This window comes from Macrotis lagotis, chromosome 4 (genome assembly GCF_037893015.1).
Source record: "Macrotis lagotis isolate mMagLag1 chromosome 4, bilby.v1.9.chrom.fasta, whole genome shotgun sequence".
NCBI lineage: Eukaryota > Metazoa > Chordata > Mammalia > Peramelemorphia > Peramelidae > Macrotis > Macrotis lagotis.
This window is the reverse complement of record NC_133661.1, coordinates 24,378,007-24,399,989: the sequence shown is the minus strand read 5'-3', so window position 1 is coordinate 24,399,989 and position 21,983 is coordinate 24,378,007. Positions and strand designations below refer to the sequence as shown.

The 21,983-nt window shown below is 46.5% G+C and overlaps 1 protein-coding gene across 5 annotated transcripts; it reads right to left on the bottom strand.

Moving 5' to 3' along the window:
* Positions 1 to 21,599, bottom strand: NRBF2 (nuclear receptor binding factor 2). Of its 5 annotated transcripts, none has more exons than XM_074232344.1 (4): positions 21,459 to 21,599; positions 7,912 to 7,996; positions 3,084 to 3,124; positions 1 to 1,297 (listed from the first exon to the last, which is right to left on the bottom strand). In XM_074232344.1, exons 1-4 carry the CDS (start codon positions 21,486 to 21,488, stop codon positions 626 to 628), a joined length of 828 nt encoding a protein of 275 aa, XP_074088445.1. In that variant the 5' UTR covers positions 21,489 to 21,599; the 3' UTR covers positions 1 to 625. The 5 variants fall into 5 exon arrangements, with proteins under 5 accessions (XP_074088445.1, XP_074088448.1, XP_074088446.1 ...); XM_074232347.1 differs by lacking the exon at positions 21,459 to 21,599 and adding an exon at positions 9,074 to 10,141; XM_074232345.1 differs by lacking the exon at positions 21,459 to 21,599 and adding an exon at positions 8,998 to 9,055.
* Between the last annotated feature and the right edge of the window lie 384 nt (positions 21,600 to 21,983).

Here is a 21,983-nt window from a genome sequence, read left to right as displayed (position 1 = left end):
TGTTTTGTAAATGATGCATAACATTTTAATACAGCAAACTCAAAGTTAAAACTTAAGATGCACCCTGATTAATTATGTAAACTGATAATTAAAAAAAGCAGAACTAATAATTTGGTTCCTTTCTTCATGAAGTGGAAGTTGAAACGTTTCTCCTGATAGTCCGGAGGTTGGCGCCACGCTAGGAGGAGTGCACAGCGTGGCACGTGGAGGACTCACCCCTGAAGGCCGGGCATGCATCCCAGCAGGACGGGAGCCTCCTCCCAGACCAGGCCACATTATCCTTTATGGCATTGTGGATCAATTATTACGTAGAGCATAACCCTGAAGTGAAGAGAAGGAAAATCAACTGCTGCTTGCAAAGTTCTTCTGGGGGCAGCCTGATTGGAATGGGAAGAACCGGAGGGGTCCATGCTGTCGCCCCAGCTCCCACAGCTCCGGCCACACCCCAGCTGGCGTGGGCCTCCCCGTGACCCTTCTCCATGCCGTAGCCAGGCCTCTTCTCCCCTGGTGGTCCATCTGGTGACCCTCCACCTGGAGCGGACCACCTCGAGCCTCGTGGTGTCCCTCTGGTTGTCTGATTGCCTCTCCCTCACCACCACCGTTTGAGCCCCTTGTGACCATCCACTTAACTATTCATAAGTCCTTTCAGAATATCTTCGGGGAGTTCCAGAAGCGGGAGCTCGGGGGATGGAAAGTCCAAGGGAGGAAGGTTGGGGATGGGAATGTCCTTGGCTTTTCCTGGGTTCGGAAGCCAAGTAGAGGGGCCGGAGGCAGTCTCCGTGGGGCTCCACAGCTCAGATTTCTCCACAAAGTCGGCATCAGCCTCCAGCTCTTTCTCGAGGGGGGTCTTCTGGAGTCTGGCTTTCTCTGCGCGGAGCTGCTTGTTCTCTCTTCTCAACCTTTCGTTGTCGGCCACAAGAAACTCCACGTGTCGCTTCAGGTCGGCGATCTTGGTTGCCTGCTCTTCTATGGTGGTTTTGTCATCTTTTGGGACTTTGCTGCCAGGACACGGTTCTGTGGGGTCTTTCCTCTTCTGAAGGAGAAAAAGGAGAGTGTCTGGATCCCTGTCCAGGATGGCTGGCACCGGGGAGGGATGAGCCTGCTGAGCCCTGAGCGCACTCTGGCCCTCAGACCCATCCTCCATCAGTGGCTTGCAGGCTGCCAGAAGATGGGGGGCTCCGTCAGGAGTCTGCTGGGCTTTCCACTTTTCCTCCCGCTTTGCCCTCTTCCACCTCTCCTGAATAAGCAGGAGTTGTTTCATGTGGCTGTCCCTTTGTAATTCCAGTGATAACTGAGCCTAGAAAGAGGGAAATGGTCATTTCTGAGTCACAGAGCCAAGGCACTTTCTCCAGCCCTGCTACCCCCCCCCCCAAAAACCCTCTTGGGTGCAATCTGCTAATAGTGTGGAGCCACTTCCAGGAAGCTCTCTTTAACCAGAGAACACCAATCTTATCAAGAACGAACGACAATTTTGCTAAAGGAGAGGCCAAAGGTCCTCAGTTCACCTAGGAAAGAGAGAACTCTGAAGAATGGCTGCAATCATACATTATTTCAAGGTGCTTCAAACACACCAGGGTTTCTGGAGCCCACCCAATAAAAGGTCTGCTCAAGGATGCCGTTCTTGAGGTAGACCGCTCTTCTGGTCAGGAAGAAGCAGCACACGCCATAAGAGTCTTTGGGGGACCCCTAGTGGAAACTGTGCCACAGCACAGACTCTGAGAACCCCTGATCTAGGCGAGCACAAGCCTGGACCCTGGAGAGGGAGATGGAAAGGGGGGCCCCTAGGCAGAGACTCATAGGAAGTGATCCCATAAGCCTGGAGGCAAGAGAAATCCTACACTACTCTTAATTCAGTCTGGAGCTCATTGCTTCCAATGGGTGAATCCAATAACTAAATGCAATCCAGAACTCAACTTAGAATCTCTACTGAAAAATACTATTTAAAATTAAGGTGACCAGCCAGGACCCCAAACACACCCCAGAACCAACCTACACTGACTTACCAGGTGAGCAGAGCAACTGTATCTCAGGGAAGCCAACCACACTTCAAGGGAGGCATGGAAGGGGTAGAAGGTTGGAAGTCCAGGGAGTGGGAGCACTGGCACCTCAGGTTTAGTTACTTCACCCCTCTGCTCCAGTCTGGGTCCATCAAGGATCCAAAGATAGCCCCTCTCTATTCCCTTGGGCAAAAACCTGTTTAGCTCATGGAAGCAACATTTCAAAGGTCTAGGGACTCCCCCCCTGTTGGCTGCTGAGGGGAGAGGGTATGAAGGGAGGGTGGAAGGAAATTTTGTAACTTAAAAACATACAAGTGCATTCTAATGAAAATAAATACATTTTTTTTTTTTTTAAAAGTCTAGGGACTCTAAAATGATTCTCCCAACTGAGATGGGATCATCTGGCAATTTTTGAAAAGCAAGCCAAGAGTACAAACAGAATGATACCTCAGCAATGGGGCTGCTGAAATACTTTTTTTGGGGTAGCAAACTGGAAGCAGTGTGGATGCTCATTAACTGATAATAAACAAAACTGAGTTACATGAACGTAATGGAATACAACTGAATCAAAAGGATCAATGGGTATGAAAAAGGTGGAAGAGTAAGAAGCAAATGAACTGATAAGAAACAGAGAAGCAGGAAAAGAATATCCATAAAGCCTACAGCAACGACTGGGGTGGGGGTGGGGGGAACCTCAATACTCATTATAATGACCCAACAGCCCCAAAGAAGAGAATAGCAAAGTGAGGCAGGACTGTTATTCCCTCATCTCTCTTCCTCTCTTCTCCTTGTAAGTCTTCCTTACAAGAGGAGGCTCACTGGCTAGGGGAAGGGAGGAACAGTTTCAGAAAAGGATGTGATGTCAACACCTATGGCCATCAATAAAATGTTCCAGAAGAATCTGCAGTAGGCCCTCCTTCCTAAAGGACCCATCACTATCCATATGGCAGTGTCCACAGGAGCAGGACCCCAGGCAGGCTATTTAACACAAACCGAGGGCAGCTTTGATGGTACTTTCCCGGGTCTCGAGACTGTCATTTCAACTACAATCCCCATCTTCTTGCAACTATTCGTTAAGCATCTCACCTGCTCAGACTGTGTCAGCTTCATGGCTTCAGAAAGATATGCTATATAAAAAGAGAGACATTAATTAAAAAAAAGAATAAAATAAGTATCACTTTTAAATAATATCCAACTATAAAATCCTTTGTCTAACAGAGCCTTTCAGGAAAGCTGGGGGAACATAGTCACTTCCCTTTGGGTCCATTCTTGCTACCACAGAATCCCTACTGCTCAATAATGTTGAATTGTCCACCTGTACCCCGAACCCCAATGGCTCTACACCTCTTCCCAAACTAGGCTGAGACTTGGTTACTTCCTGATGTAGAACAGAAGCCTCAGGCTCCTAAGGAGCCCAGAAATGAAAGAGCTCCTGTGCCCTCAGGCCTCCTTACTGCTCATCACTGCCAAGGCATCCCTAATGCCATTGCCACATCTTGTGCATTCACACTGGAATGGAGAGACACAGTGAAGTTGGGCCCCAAACTCGAGATTAACTGAAGCCAACAAGTGTGGGCCATGAGGGAGGCAACAGATGTTTCCCTTGAAGGACCATTAGCCTGAGGAGCTAACAAGAGGGAAGGTCTCCCCCAGAAGGAAGCTGACCCAGCCCCTTTTCTCCTCTACTCAGCCTTTTCCACCCCTTGAACCCTATCATTTAACAAACTCCTTTGAAATGTCCTGTATTTCTCACACCCTTTCCATCTTCTTGCAGTGATGGAAGGTGGCTTCCTCCTGGCCACCCTCCACACTGCTGGCTGCCAATTCTCTCAATGCCCCTGCGATGGAATGCTCTGGGGCTCCCAATGCTTCCTCCTCTGTTCCCTTTAGATTCTCCTAACCTTCTAAGACACTCCTCCTTTTCAATTATCAAGGATTTATTTTCCTTGTCTCCTCTTTCAATACCCTCCATTAAATATAGAGATCTTATAAAAGAGATGCCTAGTTAAATAAAACAAATCCCCATTCTGGCCATATCCCAAACTGTCTTATTCAACCTTATACTCCCCATCGTGAGTCCCTTGGAATCCTGGTCTTGGCCCTTCAGTCTTTCAAAAGGTTCTCTTTTACACTGCTGTTCTCCTGTTCTGCTCCCCACCCTTTGTATCAGTTCCCACGGGCTTTCTCAAGGTCTCCGAAGCTCTCCCCTTCATCATTTCTTAATAGCATTCCACCACATTTATTTATAGGTCAGCTAGGAGTTGCCTTGGGGTCAGGAAGCCTCATCTCCCTGAGTTTAAATCTGCCATCAGATGCTTACTAGCTGGGTGACCCTGGACAAGTCACTTCACCCTAATGGCCAACCCTTCTAGTGTCTCTGCCAAGAAAACCTCAAATGGGGTCGAGAGTCTGCCACGACTGAAAAACTGAACCACCACCTATGCTATCATTTGTTCAGCCCTTCCCCTATTGATGGGCACCACCCCCCTTAGTTTCCAGCTCTTTACCGGACTCATTTTCAACAGTGGTGCACTTCATGATCTTTTTGTCTCTCTTTGGTCTCTGGTCTTTAGGCCCAGTGCCTTCTTTCTCAATTTCAGCATTTATTACATAAATTTCTTCTGCATCTCGACCTCGGTTCTTCTAGGGAGTCCTCCACATTCATTCCCCTAACAGTGGAGTCTCCAAGTCCATCCACCTTGTGTCTCCTGAGAGTCACCATCAAGAAACTCTCCCTCCTTCTGATTATAATCTCCTGGGCTCACAACTCTCAAGCCATCACCATCGCTGACACCCCCAGTGGCATCCCCCAGTTGGCACTCCTTTTCTGCCTTCACTGTGTCCCCTCTCTGACTTGACCCTCTGTATTCTGCTCTTAAACTTTCTGGTCTTCCCACCATTCACACCCTGAAAACTCTCAACTCTGGGCCATGCCTCTCTACACCTTCTCCCCTAGAGCTCTGATCTGTAATTTTTGTTGTTATTCTCCTCCTGCCTTGGTTTCAGACACCCTACTTTGCAAAGAGAAACAAGAAAGGTGCTGCTCTGGAATCTCCCACATCTGTCATTTACTATATGACCTTGGACAAGTCACCAGACTTCCAATGTACCTCAATTTTCTAATCTATAAAATGAGAGGGATAGAGAAGATGCCAGTGTAATTCTTCTTATACAAGGATACAGTCATTCATGCCTTTGCTTGAAATACTTTGGGTTCTGCTATTGAAAATTTTTTGTTTTTTTAATTTTTATTTATTATTCAAACTACATGCAAAAATAGTCTACAACATAAGGGGTAAGATTTAGAGTTCCACATTTTTCTCCCTCCCTCCATTACCTCCCCCTTCCCCTGACTGAGAGCATTCTGATCTTTTGATCATACATATCTAACTATGCTAAACATGTTTACATATCAGTCAATTTGTGAAAGAAGAATCAGAACAAAAAGAAAAAAAGAACAAAGCATAAAACAAAGTTTTTTGAATGGAAAACAAGTCTGCTTTGGTCTGCATTCAGACTCCTCAAGCCATTTCTTATGCCCAAATGACCTCCTTGTCCTCTCTTCACTCGTTGAACTGCTACCTCCCTTTAAAACCCAATTCTCTGGCCACCATCTCCACATCTTGGCTGGTAACCCCTTCCACCTCAAACCTCATTCGACACTGATCTGCGCTGCTAGCTTACCCTTAAAGCTAGACCCTTGGGTCCACTGCCTCACAGAGTCATCTGCTCTGAACAAGTTTTGCCATCTTGCTTTGCAACCCAGCTTTAGAACCTAAGAACCACTATTGAAAGGGAGGAAATCCTGTTGTTTTCAAGTTGCACATTAATTTTGAATGCAAAATAAATCGAATTGCTTTCTCCAATCTGAGGAGCCCATAAAAAAGCAAAACAGAAAATCAAGAATTAAGAACTACTACCGTAAAATCCATTTACTCACTAAAAAGATACAAGTGTATCACGGAATTTGTTCAACTTTAGGGTGATTTGAAAAGGAATAGAACAAGACAAGTGAAGCTCAACAAATCTCTGAAGTAAAGCAGGATGAGCACCCATCTGGTCTAGAACCTTGGAGCCGAGGCTGGAGGAGAATTCACTTTCCCAAATAGGTGGTGGGGTCAGACCCCAGACTCCAAATCCACACCAGCTTTTGTCCCAGTCCTGTTCAGAGTTTCATTTAATGACTCACACGAACCATGTACCTAGAGTCAGTGTTGGAAAAACAATTGAGAATTGGTTCAATTCCCTCTTTGTGAAAAACCAGAGGCAGAGAGGGTCCTGAGCTTTGCTAGAGGTCTCTCAGCTCCATCACAGCAGAAACAGGGGGCACGTTATTTCAAGCCAGGATGTTCAGTCATACGACGTCTGATGGAACTGCTCAGGTTAAAGTGTCAGCTCTCCACCCCACTTCCTGCCCCATTCTGACTATAGATGGTGCCTCAACCCAGCATTTAAAGTGTATCAAGGGTAACTGGCGGGCGGGGGGCGCTAGTTCCCAGGCACCCTGCTAGTTTTTAAGCAATATCTATTAAAATTCTATCAGCAATCTGTTACACTGCTACCACAGCACAAAGCCATACTTGTGTGGCTGCACTGCAGAAACACTGCCCAACATGCCTCGTGAAGGACAGGCACCCGTCCTCTCTAGAGAACTACAACATGCCCACTGTCCTCAGCTTCCCTGCCTCTGCTACCTGCCTACACACCCGCCACTCTCGGGTCACAGGTGTCTTCTCTCCAGACCTTGCTAGATGACTTCGGCCTTCTCCAGACACCCATTGAGTGGTTCTCCAAGCCAGTCAGTCTTTCATTTGGCTAAATTTCTTAAGAGTTGGCATTCTCTCCAACTTCCCTTCCTTTCCTATAAACCAAAACAATCTCATTCTCTGATGAAATTTAAAGACATTTCTGTGTTGGAGCCCACTGTTCCCAGCCCACTTGCTTCCTCACAGCAACTACACTCACATCTCTTTCCCAGGTGGGTTGCTATCCTTTTGCCCTCTTGTCCTGATGGTGATCTCACCTAACTATAGTCAATTCATTTACAAACTAAATTCTCAAGGAACGACTATAGGCCCAGAGCCTCTAAAGCATTTTAGACACTCTCTCAGGAAAGCAAACATATCCGTGACTAAAGAAAAGCCTAGAACCAGAGTTCTTGAACCTTTTAACTGCTGGTAGTTTCTCAGAAATGTTTCTAAATTATTCTAACAAGTCCCCTGCTCCCATGTGCCGAGATCAGGATTTAATTCTCATTTGTTTCATTCTGAACGCCTTTTCTCAAAGATGAATTAATTTCCACTTTGGACCTTTATTATGTTTTGGATCTCATTTTAGAAACCAGCAGGGAGTCTATTATCCTTGGTTTAAATGACTAAAACCAAGAAAACCATCCAGACCCTAACTCAACTGTCTTTGTGGATTTTCTAATCAGACAATAATGTCTCCTAACTAAGCTGATTCTCTACACCTGAACATAAAGCATTTCAGAACTGGAAGGGGGATTTAAACCACCCATTCTGAGGGTTCTTCTCAGAAATTAAACAGATAGATGATGGTGGCTGATACTGGTTCAGCTACTATGGCCACCTCCCTGACTGCCAAAGCAAACTCTCCATCTCTGACCTTCTGGGTGGATGGTCTCCATGGAATCCCCAAATCATTTCTGAGCAGCCTGAGGATGCCCCCATCGGCTCTCCCGAGATGGTGCTGGAGCTACTCAGGACACAGCCCTCACCACTAGTGGAAACCCAAACGTTCCACTGGAAGAGTCTACATGTGAAGGCCGGAGTGTTCTAGAGTTCTTTCCATTCTAAATAAAGAAGGACTGAAGACATGGAGGGGAAGTGAAACTGCTCAAGTTTGCATAAATGTTACTATTCTTTAGAGGAAACATTTCTTCCAAAACACTCACCGGCTGCCTTTTGGTGACACAAAATGGCCTCTTCGTATTTCCCTGCAGCTAATGACCGGTCTGCTTTCCTGCTCTGCTGATGAGCCTGGAAAACAAAAATGCCAGAGGGCCACTGCAACAGAGACTCAGGGCAGGTAAAGAGCCCCGGCAATGAGGTCGCACCCAGAGCATGTGAGGCTACCCACAGGTCTGGGCACCAGGTGCCAGGACTGGAGGTGGGCAGAAGGAGCTGGGCCACTGAGGTTAGAGAAAGAGGAAGCTGCTTTAGGGAGTTTGGGGGTGTCCATGCAGCCGAGGGATTCCAGTTTCTCTCTGTCTAACCCCTCAAGTGGGACGGGGCACTGGAAGAAAATGAAGCTCCACCTCCTAACCCCCGGGTCTAGATCCCAGAGTGGAGGGAGAGTGGGATTTCCTCTTGTTCAGGTCTAGTTAGACTTGCCAGTCTGAGATCTTGCCTAGCTCCTGATGGGGATCAGATCAGAGAATGAACTCTATAAATAACAAAAGTTCTAATTAATGCCAATTTTATTCCTCAACCAAAGATGTGAACTAATAAATAAAAATGCTATAATATGACCTCAGAAGTAGAGAAAAAAACCCAATAGGTCTGAAATATTGTCAAACAATTGATAGTTGATAATTATATTATTCAGCTACCCCATCAGATCAACGATGTTGCTTTATTCCTAATTTAAAAGGATTTTCTCAAATCAGACCTTCCCAAGAAATGTACAGCTCTGCTCCTGTATGACCTTAATGCTACACTCAGAGCAGGTCTCAGGACCTTCATGCTAGGGTACCCCTTCTGACATCAACAAGTTACTATCACAAAGTTTCTAGTTATTATAAATTTGAAGGATAATTTACAATTAAGAGATAGTTTTATTTGTGTTTTCTAACACTGGAAAGTGCAACATCACAGACAATATTAAGTATGCTTTTAGTTTTCACAGACACTATGATAAAGACTTAAAAAGCACTTAAGTCTCCACTGAACTCTGGAAAGAACAGAAAGCCAGACTTGGGCATCAGAAAAGCCTGGGTTCAAATCCTGCCTCAGCTAGACTAGCCCAGGTAATGGGTTACCCTTCTTTGCTCAGTCTCCTCATCCATACAAGATGGGGCGCAGGGCAGCTCCGGCTCTGGAATCCCACCGTCCTACCTCAGTGTGTGGAGAGGTCTCTGGCTTCTTAAAGATGAGGGCACAGGCAGAGTTAACGTATTTCTAGGGGCTAGGTCCTATGGAGTCCATGTCTTCCAACAAACAGATCAGTAAAGCCATGAGAGGGGCTCATCCCTGGAACACTTGGCCAATTAACCCATGAAACTATCTTCTAAGAGTGTTTGAAGAGAGACAATCTGACAGGTTCTCAAATTAAAAACAAAACAATGACACAGAAAATTTACTGCCAGTTCTGCAGAAAATGATTCAAATCATTTAAGAAAGTTTCCATATGGGGCAGCTAGGTGGTGTAGTGGATAGAGCACCAGCCCTGGAGTCAGGAGTACCTGGGTTCAAATCCAGCCTCAGACACTTAATAATTACCTAGCTGTGTGGCCTTGGGCAAGCCACATAAACCCATTGCCTTGCAAAAAAACCTAAAAAAAAAAGTTTCCATAATTCAAGAATACTGTTGAAGGAAGTACACTTAGGAAAGGATATTAGACCTCGGAGGGAACTTAAGAGATGCACTTATGGGGGGCGGGGTGTCAATAGGTTCTAGACCTTTCCTAGTTCTAGTCTGGGGGTCCTCCCTTCTCAGAATAGTATTTTTAAATGCATAATATAAAACACACAGGACCTACAAGGAAACCAAAGTTTAGTGAAAAAAGAAACATACATCATATTTTCCCATTCAAACCACCAGACCTCAAGTCAAAAACATCTAGTCTAAGATCCATTCGGCTCTAAAATGCTAAGAACTGGAATCTCACTTAGAGGCCCAGAGGTCAAGTGACCAGAAAATTACCTACTGACAGACATGAACACCTCCCCCCAGTCAAGTCCTCACCAGAGCACTTTGTCCACCCAGCTCATAGCTTGGGGGACGAAAGGAACCTTGGGGATCTAGTCCAAATCTTTCATTTTACTAATAAAGAAAACAGGCTCTTAGATAAAGCAACTAGCCCAAGGTCAGAGTCAAAAGAATTAGGTCAGAGTCAGAATAATTCAAACCCGGGCCCTTTGACCATAATTCTAGCATCATCATCCTCTCTCTCTCTCTCTCTCTCTCTCTCTCTCTCTCTCTCTCTCTCTCTCTCTCTCTCTCTCTCTCTCTCTCTCTCTCTCTCTCTCGTCCTTTCTATGAGTCAAAAGAGCACTTCAAGGCTGGGGTCCTGGGCAGGTCTCTTTATTCTCCTCTCCAATACGAGGGGGTTGGATACCCAGTCCACTCCAGTTCCTTTCTGGTTCTATGAGGCAGGCTAGCATGAGCTTAATTTTTGCTCTCTCCCAATACAGTAGGCACTAAATACTTGTTGAAATAAACTCATCTTTTTTCCATTAAATCTAAATTCAGTGTGTAAATAAGTATCAAGAATTTTTTGAATATTTTGTAAAGAAAAGGTTATTTCTGATCCTGAAATACAGCAGACAATCCAATTCAACATTATTCAAAAGCTAAATGGAAGAAAAAAGACAAGTTTCACTTGGGCAGAGATAGTTGAGGGAAAAAAGTAATGTAAGATACCCCTTCCCAAAACCCATCCAGTTCCAATTCTGCTCCTTTCTAAGGTCCATGGATGTAGAAAGGGAAGGCACTGGTGCAGGCAGGCTTGGACACCAATGACCACCCTTCTCTCTCTCCTGGGTTCTCCTCCTCCCTCTCTGACCACTCCTTAGTCTCCTTTGAAAGATCTTTAGCCAGTTCACCCCCCCCCACCCTGGGGGTCAAGGGGAGCCCCTAATGCTCTCAATCCTGGTCACCCTCTACACTACTGCACTTGGAAGTCTCATTTCCAACCATGGGCATTTTATTCCACATTGGTCGGCTCCAGATTGAGAACAATTATGAACTGGGGATCATGACAGTGTCCACCTCAGAGAGCTGTTGGGAGGATCCCATGAGATAAACCAGTAATGGGTTCAGCACAATGTCTGGCCCATATTGGTTTGTTTTCTTCCTTCATCTCTCCCTCTCTTCCTTTTTTCTCTTGTTCCTCAACCCTGAGGATTCTCAAATCTAATTATCTCGCCCCCATCTCTCCACTGCAGGTCCTACAAGATGGCCCACTGGTCCCACCTCTCTTCTGCCACGGCTCCCAGCCTGTGGTCTCTCACACATGGACCCTGTCAATGGTCTCCACTAGGTCTCCCTTTCTCCTGCCCCCCACCCCCCTCCTTCTTCTAAGTGCTTCCAGTTGGTCTTGATTAGACCATATCTGCACAGCGCTATCTGTATACCATACAACTATGAGCCCTTGGGAGTTTTCTTTTTCATCATCAACACTCAGCAGTGTTTGGTGTATAGCAGGTAAAGGAAATGGTCCAGGGATAGATTCTGAAGGGTCAGGAACCTGGAAGGGAAACAAATGACATCTTTTCATTAACCTCTTAAATGAACTTTCCCACATCCTTTGATTAATTTAAACAGTGTTCTGAGGCCTCCTCAGGCCTCCTCCTGCTGAAGAGGTCCACGGCAACAAAACAGTTTTCAACTTCGGATCAAACTCAACCCCTTTATGTTCCAGATGAGACAACAGAGGCTTAGAGGGCCTGAAAGAGGTCCTGATGGGTTAGAACAATGGCGCAGAATCAAGACTGGGGAGCTGGAGCAAGAACTCTAACCAGTTCTACATAGGGTTTCAGAGAACCAACTTCAAAAGCAAACAGTTGTTGCTCTTGGGGGGAGAGGGCAAGAAGGACCATCCATCTAAAAGCTCAATGAATCAACAGAGCAAACAGGCAGCAACACAAGCTCCCGTCACCTGTATGGAAGGTGCAGACAAATCCAGACTACGAAGTGACCCCTCAGCAGAACCCCCCCAAGACCAACTGGGCTCAGACTGAAGACTGGAAACCTGAAGCAGATCCAGGACATTGTTACCACCATCCCCACTATCTCAATTCCATGAAATTATGTTTCCTGTTGCCTTTTCCTGCATAACAAAACAATTCAACCAGATACTTGATTTCTTCTATTTTGCAGCACTTTCCTTCTGTCTTCTGGTTTTGTTATAGCATTGGCTGGCATCAATAAGTCCTGGGCCAAGCCCGGGTCTTCACCTCCCAGATTAAAAAACAAACAAACTTGGACTAGGTAAAAGAGGTCAGACTGAGGGGAAAAGCAGCTTTAGAAGGTCATCTCCCACTGCATCCAGGGTCCTCTCCATTTGGACTGATCCATGCCTGGCCACTGGACTCAGTTGGTTCCAAGAGGAGAAAGTGAGGCTGGTGACTTTGCACAGTGGGGGGAGAGTTCCCTAACCCAGCATCAAACACCCCCCCCCCCAAATGTCATGGTCCTCTTTAAAAGTGATAAACTTAGGTTTAGTTTTCTGGACAAGATGCTGACATTTAGAGTGTATCAATAATTTGTCAAAGGTAGTAACTTTATAAAGAAATAGTAAAATAAGATTAAAGTTTATAAAAAACTAAAAACTGCCTCAAAACTGTAATTCGCAGGCCCTTCTTTCCACACAAATGGCACCAGGCCTGCAGAAATAGAAATTATCCCTTCTTTCTCATCTATGTACAATTTTAATGAAAACTACCTACCTCAAAGTGAGCATGTTTTTGATGAATGCATCAACAGGAATTCCACTGCAGCTTACATTCCTCACCATCACAGATGTGATGTCAAGACCCACTCCAGTCCTCAAGCCCAAAAATCCTCCGCCACCTACTCTCATCTTCCATGTCTATATCTTGTCAAATGTCCCTCCAAACCATGTCTTCCAGATGCTTATCTCAGCCTCTTAACTGGGATCCCTTCTCTGGGCTAAGTGCCTCAGCTACCAAGTGAGATCTCCACAGTTCAGCTCCAAAACCTCTGGAGGGGCTTCCCCCCGAAGTCAAGTGCGCATCTACACCTCCTCCTGTTTCACATCCTCTCAGGGCCCACCAAAATACAGCCTCTGATCCACAAAGTTTCATCTCCAACTGAAGACTTGGCATCCAAGTCGATGTCTGTTTGCTGCACAGCCCTCCCCATCAGAGCTGGGCCATTAATTCCCTATTCCCCACCACCCTGCAGAGCTCAACATCATAGCTCAAGGGCCTTTCACTCGCTGGGAGGCTTTTCGCTGCTCCCTCAGCTTCTACTGCCTCCCTCCACTCAGTTTGTCTTTACTTTTGTGTACGCTTTGGCAATACTTAATTTCGGTCCTTCCCTAAACAGAGTAGAAGCTCCTTGAAGGACAGCGTACTTTTCATTTCTGTTGCTAGGGGCCTAACAATTTGGTTGCATCTTAAACTAGTAAGCCACAAGAAAGGGAAGTTTAAACACAGAAACAAATGTTCATCACAGCTACAATGGAGAGATCTGAGTCTTGCTCTGCCATGGCCACTGTTTCACAACAAGGAGGGTTCAATTCTGGGAGAGGCCCCCCTCCACCACAAGGGCAAGCGCTCTGCTCAATTACAAACAAAGCTTAGGACCCAGGTTCGAGTCCTTCAACTCTGGCCTCTTCAAGCCTTCCCTGCCAGCTGACCTCTGTCTCTGGGCAAGGCCTTGTCCTGGGCATTGTGGGGGGCAGGGGGCACCTCTACAGAGCTACACATTCTCCTCCAATGTCTACCTGGCCCTTAACTCTCACCTGTGGCTCCGGGACATTGTAACATAGGCAGCAGCCACAACTCAGGAAATCAGAGACAAGCCAAACCAGGTAGAGGGGGATGTTTATCCCAAGCATGTGATGGTTTTGCCCAGTGCAAGGAGCAGATGAAAACAGTTTGTTCCAACTGCTGTGAAGGCAGGTGGAGCAGCACTGCAGAGCACCGAGGGCCTCGTCCTGGTCAGATGTCCAAGACAAGGTCATACAGGGCCCCTGCCCCACCACTGGATGTCAATGATCCAGGAACAGTGAACAGCCTCACAACTCTGCCTCAAATTCAATTCACAGACAAGTCAAGACATCATTGGCTGTCTTCAAAAACAAAGCTGACCAGGGAGGCACTGTGGGTGACCCCCGCAGAGCCACAACCCTTAACCACTGAATACAGTTATTGGACAAACTATTCAGTTCAGTAAGTGGCTCCTACTTTTAAAGAATAAGTACTTCAAGAATGCCCAAGGTGCTTGTGGAATTTAAAAAAAAGAATACAGAAGGTCTCCACCCTCATCAGGAAAGCAGCACTCCTGAAATCATCCCATCTTCCAAAAAGGTGACCCACAATTCTGAAAAGCACTGGTGATACAGAGCAACTCCGAAAGACTTTTGAAGAAAATTATGTTAAAATGAATCAAATGATCTGCCCACTAACCAAAAATGCCACCAGTTCACATGTGTCCCAAAACTATTAGTACACTTTAAAATTCTTAAAAATTTCTACAACTTGGAGGCAGCTAAGTAGTGCAGTGGATAGAGCACCAGTCAGGAGGACCTGAGTTCAAATCCGACCTCAGAGCCTTGAAGCTGCCCTCAGGCAGGGGGACCACCACCAGCCATTCCTGCAGGGACCAGTGGAGTGCCAGGCCCCTAGTCTCTGACTTTCTTGTGGAGGACTGAAAATATTTTAGAGAACCAATGCTGTACAGTAAGACTCTGCAGGCTGGTCTAGGCGACCTTGCTGACATTGGTACTTAGCTCTCCTACACACAGTCATTCTCCCCCCCATTCCACCCCACACACTTTTCCACTGTCCGGTTTGACGTGCCCCCAGCTGGACTGCTTCACCAAAAGACTACTAGCATGGAGAGCAGCGACTCCTCTTTTTGGAGCTGAGACATATCAATCATTAGGGTTCCCATCTACCTAACACAAGTGCTATTTTGTTCATTAATTATTAGGTCTACTATGGCTAGTCAGAATACTAGCCTGGGTGTATACTCCCCTGCTTGAGATTAAATTATATCATTTAGCACTTATTGTCTAATTCAAAGCTAATTACAATGAATTCTCCTGTGAATTTAATATCCACTGGACAAATTGGAGGGTCACCAAAAACATCTACAATAGCCCACCACCTATTCTGCACAAGTCAATTTAAAAATAGTACAGCCAACATGGATAGCATTTTTTTTTTTTAGTTTTTGCAAGGCAGTGAGGTTAAGTGGCTTGCCCAAGGCCACATGGCTAGGTAATTATTAAGTGTCTGAGGCCAGGAGGCAGAAGGTCATATATATATATGTATGGCAGTTTGGAAAGAAGGGCAGTAACAGTTGAGGAGAATCAAGAGGCTTCATGAACATGCATCTTTTTAATATTTCATTTCCCCCCCCTGGCTTTTGCAAGGCAAATGGAGTTAAGTGGCTTGCCCAAGGCCACACGGCTAGGTAATTATTAAGTGTCTGAGACCAGATTTGAACTCCTGACTCCAGGGCCAGTGCTCTATTCACTGTGCCACCTAGCCTCCCCCTAATATTTCATTTTTTAAGAGATTTTAATTGTTTTTCCAATTACATGCCTTGGTAGCTTTTATCAATCATTTTTTGCAAGCTTTTGAGTTTTACTTTTTTGCCCCCTCCTCCTCCTCCCCCCGACAGAAAGCAATTTGATATAGGTTCTATATTTCTAATCATGATAATAAACATAGATCCATATTGATCATGGTTGTAAGAGAAGAATCAAATCCATCGAAAGAAAGAAAAAAGACATAAGACAATTTTAAAAATGGGCAATACATGGGGGCATCCAGGTGGCACAGCAGATAGAGCACCAGTCCTGGAATCGGGGATCTGAGTTCAAATCCAGCCTCAGACATTGAACACTAAGCTGTGTGACCTTGGCTAAGTCACTTAACCTTCATAGCCTTGCCAAGAAAAAAATAAATTTCAGATAGAAAGCTTTGGTCTTCATTTGAACTCCAGTTCCTTCTCTAGATATGGATGGCATTTCCATCCCAAACCTTTTAGAACTGTCTTTGACTATTGTGCTGCTGTGGACTAGTCCATCCCATCTGACCATCACCCCCGTTGTTGGCAGTGTTCTTCTGGTCTTCTGGTCCTCAGTTCCCTAAGATGTATCTTAAAAGGAGAGAGGCTGGTTCTGAGGCAAAGGCAACAAAGACAACAAAATGAGTATAAGAATCCAAGGCATGAAAGGAATCAGGGAGGCTGGGGAAGGCTTTAAAGCTAAACTAGTTTATCCTGGAGGGACAAAAGGAGTCACATAACCAGTTCTGTACTGAAGAAAAAAGACTTTGGTAGCAGTTGAAGGAACAGATGGAGAGTCAGGAAAGCCTATGGGACTATTACAAGCACCTGAGAGGTGAGGAAGGCCGGGCAGAAATGGCAAGTTTTGGCAAGGGATTTGATGTGTGGGTGAGAGAGGGAGGAGTCCAGAATATTGCAGAAGTATGAACCTGAGAAACTGGAAGGATGGTGGTGAGAGAGGTAAGAGAAATCTAAAGGAGGAGAGGGAGAATTTTGAGGGGGAAAATAGATTTATTTTCATTATATCCCAAATGGGAAGTACCATATTATTATTTTTTCTTCAACACCAGAAATAATTTTTCGTGTTATTCGAGGCTGAAACTTGAGGGAGTCATCTCTGAACTCTAACCCTCTTTACTCTCCCTTTTCTCTCACATTCACTAAGTGACTTACTCAAGGTTACACAGTTAGTATCAAGTCTCTAAGGTCGCATTTGAACTCAGGTCCAACTGACTCTAGGGTTGGAGCTCTAAACCCTGTGCCCTGTGCCCCCTGGCTGTGTCCTAGCTGTTATGTCTTGTGGACTTCCCATCCCTCTCATCCACCCCACTCCCAGTCCAGGGAAGACCCTCACCACTTCTGACCTGTAGTCTCCCTACTTGGAGTCTCTCTTCTCTGGAAGCCACTTTCCCTGTTGCCAATGGATCTTCCAAATGCAAACCTCTGACCCCTTCACTGACCTACTCAAGAAACACAGTGGCTGGCCTCTTGGATTGATGCAACCTCCTCTTTTTGGAAGTTTGAGCCCATCAGACGCTGGCTCCAGGTTTATTAAAAATGACTTTTTCCACAGAACCAGTACTAGCAATGTTACAGAGGATGTGGAGAAGGGCTGAGAGACCCATCAAGGGGCCTCTGATAATAGTTCAAAGCAATATGAAATGGGGCCTCAAGGAAGGTGGCAGACATGATGCTAGAAAGAAGAGAGGCTGAAAAGAAACAGGATCAGTAATACTGAAAACACATTTCTACAGCATTTCACAGCAGTATCAGTATTATCTTAAAGATAAGGAAATGAGGCTAAGCCTGGCAGTAACCCAGCCATGGTCTCATAACTAGTAAACATCTGGGGGAAGACTCAAAGCTTTGCCTCTGGACACCACTGAGCCTGGATCAATTCTATGTGGGGGTTTAGGAAGATGGAAGGGAAAAGAAAATCAACATGGAGAACCGGGAAGGCAACAAGGCCGCTGACAGATCTCTACAAGGGAAGAATCAAGGGGTTTAGGGGCAGAAATGAAGAATTTAGCTCTTAAAACTAATACAGTTGATACCACCAGATCCATTCTTTCTTAACACTTTGGAAGAATTTATTCTAACCGGTGATAGACAATAACTTGTTTCAGGAAAGTCAAGATTTGCAAGTTAGCTTCTCATAGATGGGGTTTGGAATACACAATGGGTTCTAGCCACAGCTCTGGCTATTTCGCCTCCCCTGGCCTCAATTTCCTCCTCTGCAGACAACAGGGTTAAGGTTAGAGCTACATCTTGGCCGCTTCTAGAGGGCACTCAGGTTGCATCTTTGGCACAGCCCAAGGACAAAATTTAGTTTAAGACCAAATGAAATCATCCTTGTAAAATGAAGGCTTCAAAAATCCTAAGGAGATGATGATAATGATGATGATGATGATGATGATGTGGCCATCAGTGTTTGAGATGGTCAATATATCATGCAAATTTCTTAAGTTTTGATGGAGATGGGGAAGTGTGAAAGGACAGGACTTTATGTGACCTGAGACACAAGCAAATTCTTTTATAGGAATCATAGGATCTGAGGCTTCAAAGGGATTTGAGAAATCATTTAGTCTAATCTTTATAGATAAGGAAACCAAAACTCAGAAAGAAAGCCCAGGTCAAAATCTAGTTAAAGGGGGTGGCTAGGTGGGGCAGTGGAGAGTTCCTGAGTTTGGATCTGGCCTGGGACACTTGTAATTACCTAGCTGTGTGGCCTTGGGCAGGCTATTTGGCCCCATTGCCTTGCCAAAAAAAAAAAAAAATTGCTCACAAAGCCAAAATTTAGTCAAAAATGCTCAAAACATTTACTAAAAGCAAATAATGAAGATGTAAAACCCTAATGTTTTACTCAGGGATGGTGAGACAGAAGCTGATAAGTCTCATGATAATAATGATCAAAATAATTTCAGAAAATGCCATGAGTAAGGGAAAAACAAATATCAACATTAATTATGTGTTTCTATCTGATCCATGGTTCCTTAGAGCTAGGGCCATGGAGAACTTCTGTTTTTCTCACTATAGTACACACTGTAACTAAAAGACACTTAGACAAGATGAAAAGTACAATCATTAGAAAAGTTAATCCCATGTGAGAACTTTTTTGCTTTGCCCAATTTGGACATCATCAATATACCTGCACAAGATGAAGTTAGCCTGCTACTGTGACACTGAGAGGACATGGCCCATGTCACCGGGTCTACATGAGAAGGAAGGCCAGCTCTCTGCCCAATGGTGAGGCCAACCAAATCGAAATTTCTCATTGCCACTTTGCAGCCAAAGGACAACTGGAAACTGAGCAGTGGAAAAGAACAGGCTGGTCCATCCTGCTTTCCAGGCCTGAGCAGAAATAGGTTCTGCTCTCTCCTCAGGTGAAGTGGGAAATAACTAAGTGCCAGACTATGAGTAATAATAGTAGTAGTAGTTACCAGATGACATTTAGGCAGCTTGGTCATGTTTACAAGGTACTTTACTGACATTTTATCCCCTTTCATCCTAATGAGCCAGTAAAAGCGAGACTAGAGATAAGTATTTTATGGAGGTTAGATTTAAAAATTTTTTTCTCCTGTGTATCAAACTGAGTTTAACAAATACACCTCTGGACTAATTAAAGAATTTAAAGGTGGTTTATCTTTTGATCTCTGGCTTGAAAAAAATCTCATTAAAAGTTATAATTTAGAAAGTTCAAAGAGCACTGGATTTGGAGTCAGAGGCCCTTGCTACCTGCTGGCTTTGTCATAACATTACCTGTGTAACCTTGAGCAAATCATTTGACTTTGCTAAACCCCAATTTTCTAATGGGTAAATAAGGGGATTGGATTAGATAACCCCAAGGTTCCTTTCTGATCTAAAGTGAGATCCTGTGATGCTGCCCATGGTGGTTGTTCAACCATGAGATGCCAGTGCCAGGATGGACCCCGGGTCTGGCTGACTCAGGTTGAGTGGCTCATTAGAGGCAGAAAAGACAAGGTGGGCAGTCTAGTCTCCCTGATGCCCTGGCTGCCCCCAGGCACTTCCAAGCCAGCAGGCAGGGATCTGTGGTAGGAGAGGAACTCCTCCAGACCTGACTTGTAGGGAGACTTAGCACCATCTCCAATACCAAATCTAAGATGTACAAATCTGAGGACAAAGATGCCATCTTTCTATCCTAGGGAGCACCCTGACTGCAGCAGTTCTACAAACATTTGCTGAATTTGTTGAAATTAATATTAACTACTAGCTTCACAAAGAAAAAACAGACAACTAATTTTTTTTTCAAACTGGAGATGCCATGATACTATGTGTTGATCACAGCACATTCTGACTTAATAAAGCCCTGCAGTCCCACCATGTATGCCATATTTTTAATAGAATATTTCAAACCTATTCTACTCAACCCTATGTTATACTTAACAGGGGACAAACTTGACAATGGCCAAATGAATTCTAAAACCCTAAATTCGGATCTAAATAGTGCCTATTAATCCTATACACATCTGGGACCCCTTGGCAGTGTAGGAATGTTGACACTAAAGTTGGCTTGTGCATCAGGGAGGAAGCTTGAAAAAGATGGAGGAGGAAAGGTCAGGGAGTCAAAATACATTTGGAATCTATAAGGTGTTGAGGAGTCAATGACCTGAGCAATGATTTCCTTTCTTTATGTCTATATGTTGTCACAGCTAGGTGGTGCAGTGGATAGAGCACCGGCCCTGGAGTCAGGAGGACCTGAGTTCAAATCAGGTCTCAGACACTTAATAATGACCTAGCTGTGTGGCCTTGGGCAAGTCACTTAACCCCATTGTCTTGCAAAAAACTAAAAAAAACCCCAAAAAAAATGGGAACTAGTTCTTACCAAACTTAGAGGAAGAATGCTTTACAGATTCAACATTGCAAAGCTTCTTATAAAATGGCTTTGGTGCAACACTAATAGAAAAAACTCACTACCCTTGACCCCACCCCACACCTCCTGCCCTGTCATCCTAATCCCATCATCTCCTAAAATGCCCCTGAAACGGGATAACCACCTCTAAATCCACCTTGGGAACATAAGGGAGAGGCAGTTTTAAAAGCCAGGGTTACCGGTGGCAAGCTCCCTGAACCAACTATTCCCTGGTACAGTTTGGGGGTGCAGGGAAGGAGGAGGAAGAAGGGAACCAAGCAGCATTCAGACAGAATGAGTTCTAGACGTGGTGCTTGCCAGAGCTTGGTGAGACGACCACAAAAGCTGTAATTTCGGTTCTCATGAACAAACACGCCTGTGCAGAACGAGACTTTCGGTATTCTAAGCAGTCAGCAAGCCTTGCAGAGCCATTTTCTGTTCAGGTACCCTCGGATCACCTGTTCCTCAAGTTACACCACAACACACCCCAGACTAAGCAGCATTTCTGGACTGGTGACTGTTATTTGATTATGGAATCAGAAACATCAGAGCTACTCTTCCCCCTTGAGGCCATGTGGCCCGTCCTGTCCACCACTAGGTGGCCCAGTGGATAGCGCACCGGCCCTGGAGTCCGGAGGACCTGGGTTCCAATCCGGCCTCAGACACTTCATAATGACCCAGCTGTGTGGCCTTGGGCGAGCCGCTGAACCCCGTTGCCTTCCAAAAAAACCCCTAAAAAAAATTTTTATTAGCCAAGGTGAGTCTGTAAAAATCCAGCCTAGAAATGAACGTTTTCTACACGTAATGAGAACTGGACATCAGATTCGTGATGCTGAATGCGGCATCTGGAAGCGGGGCGTGACGTGAGGCCCGGCGGGAGGCTCCGAGGGGCCACACTGGGGCGCCCAGGCCCCCCGCCCGCAGCCCGGGCCCCCGATCACCCCCTCCGGGGCTGGGGGCGCCGCTGCGCCAGGCCCCCCCGCGGCCGGGGCCCGGGGAGCCGAGGGGAGGCCTCCCCGCCTCGGCCCTCCTGCCCCGGGCCCCCGCCCCGTGCCGGGTGCCTCGGGGGGCTCCGGGGGGTCTCTCCCGGGGGGTCTCTCCCGGGGGGGTCTCCGGCTCGGCCCCGGCCCCGCCGCACTCACCAGGTTGAGGGGCCCGTCCATCACTTCCATAGACGCCGGCGCGGGGGGCGGGGGGCGGCGGCGGCGCCCCGGCTCATGGGGGGCCGGAGCAGGGCGGCGCTCGGACGGGCCCGGGGCCGGATCCACACCGCCGCCGCCGCCGCCGCCGCTTCCTCCTCCCCCTCGGACGCCGCCGCCGGAGCCCGCCCCCCGCGCGCAGGCGCAGGCGCGGCGCGCTGACGTCACCGGCGGGGGACGCCGCCGCCGGGGCGGGGCGGGGCGAGGGGGCGCCTGGGAGATCTCGCGAGAGCTCCTCCGAGGCGGGGCCGGGAGAGGGCGGGGCGGGGGCGGAGGAGCCTCGCTCTCCCGCCCTCCCCCGGACCCCTCCCTCCCCACGAGCGCGCTTCCGGCCTCTGTCCCTTTGACCCTTGACCTGCCTGCGGACCTCCCCCGCCCTCTTACCCCCTCCTTGGCCCATGTCCGCACCCCCGGTGCCCTCCCTGACCCCCAGGCCCCCACCGTCGCGCCCACCCGCCTCCGCCGCTC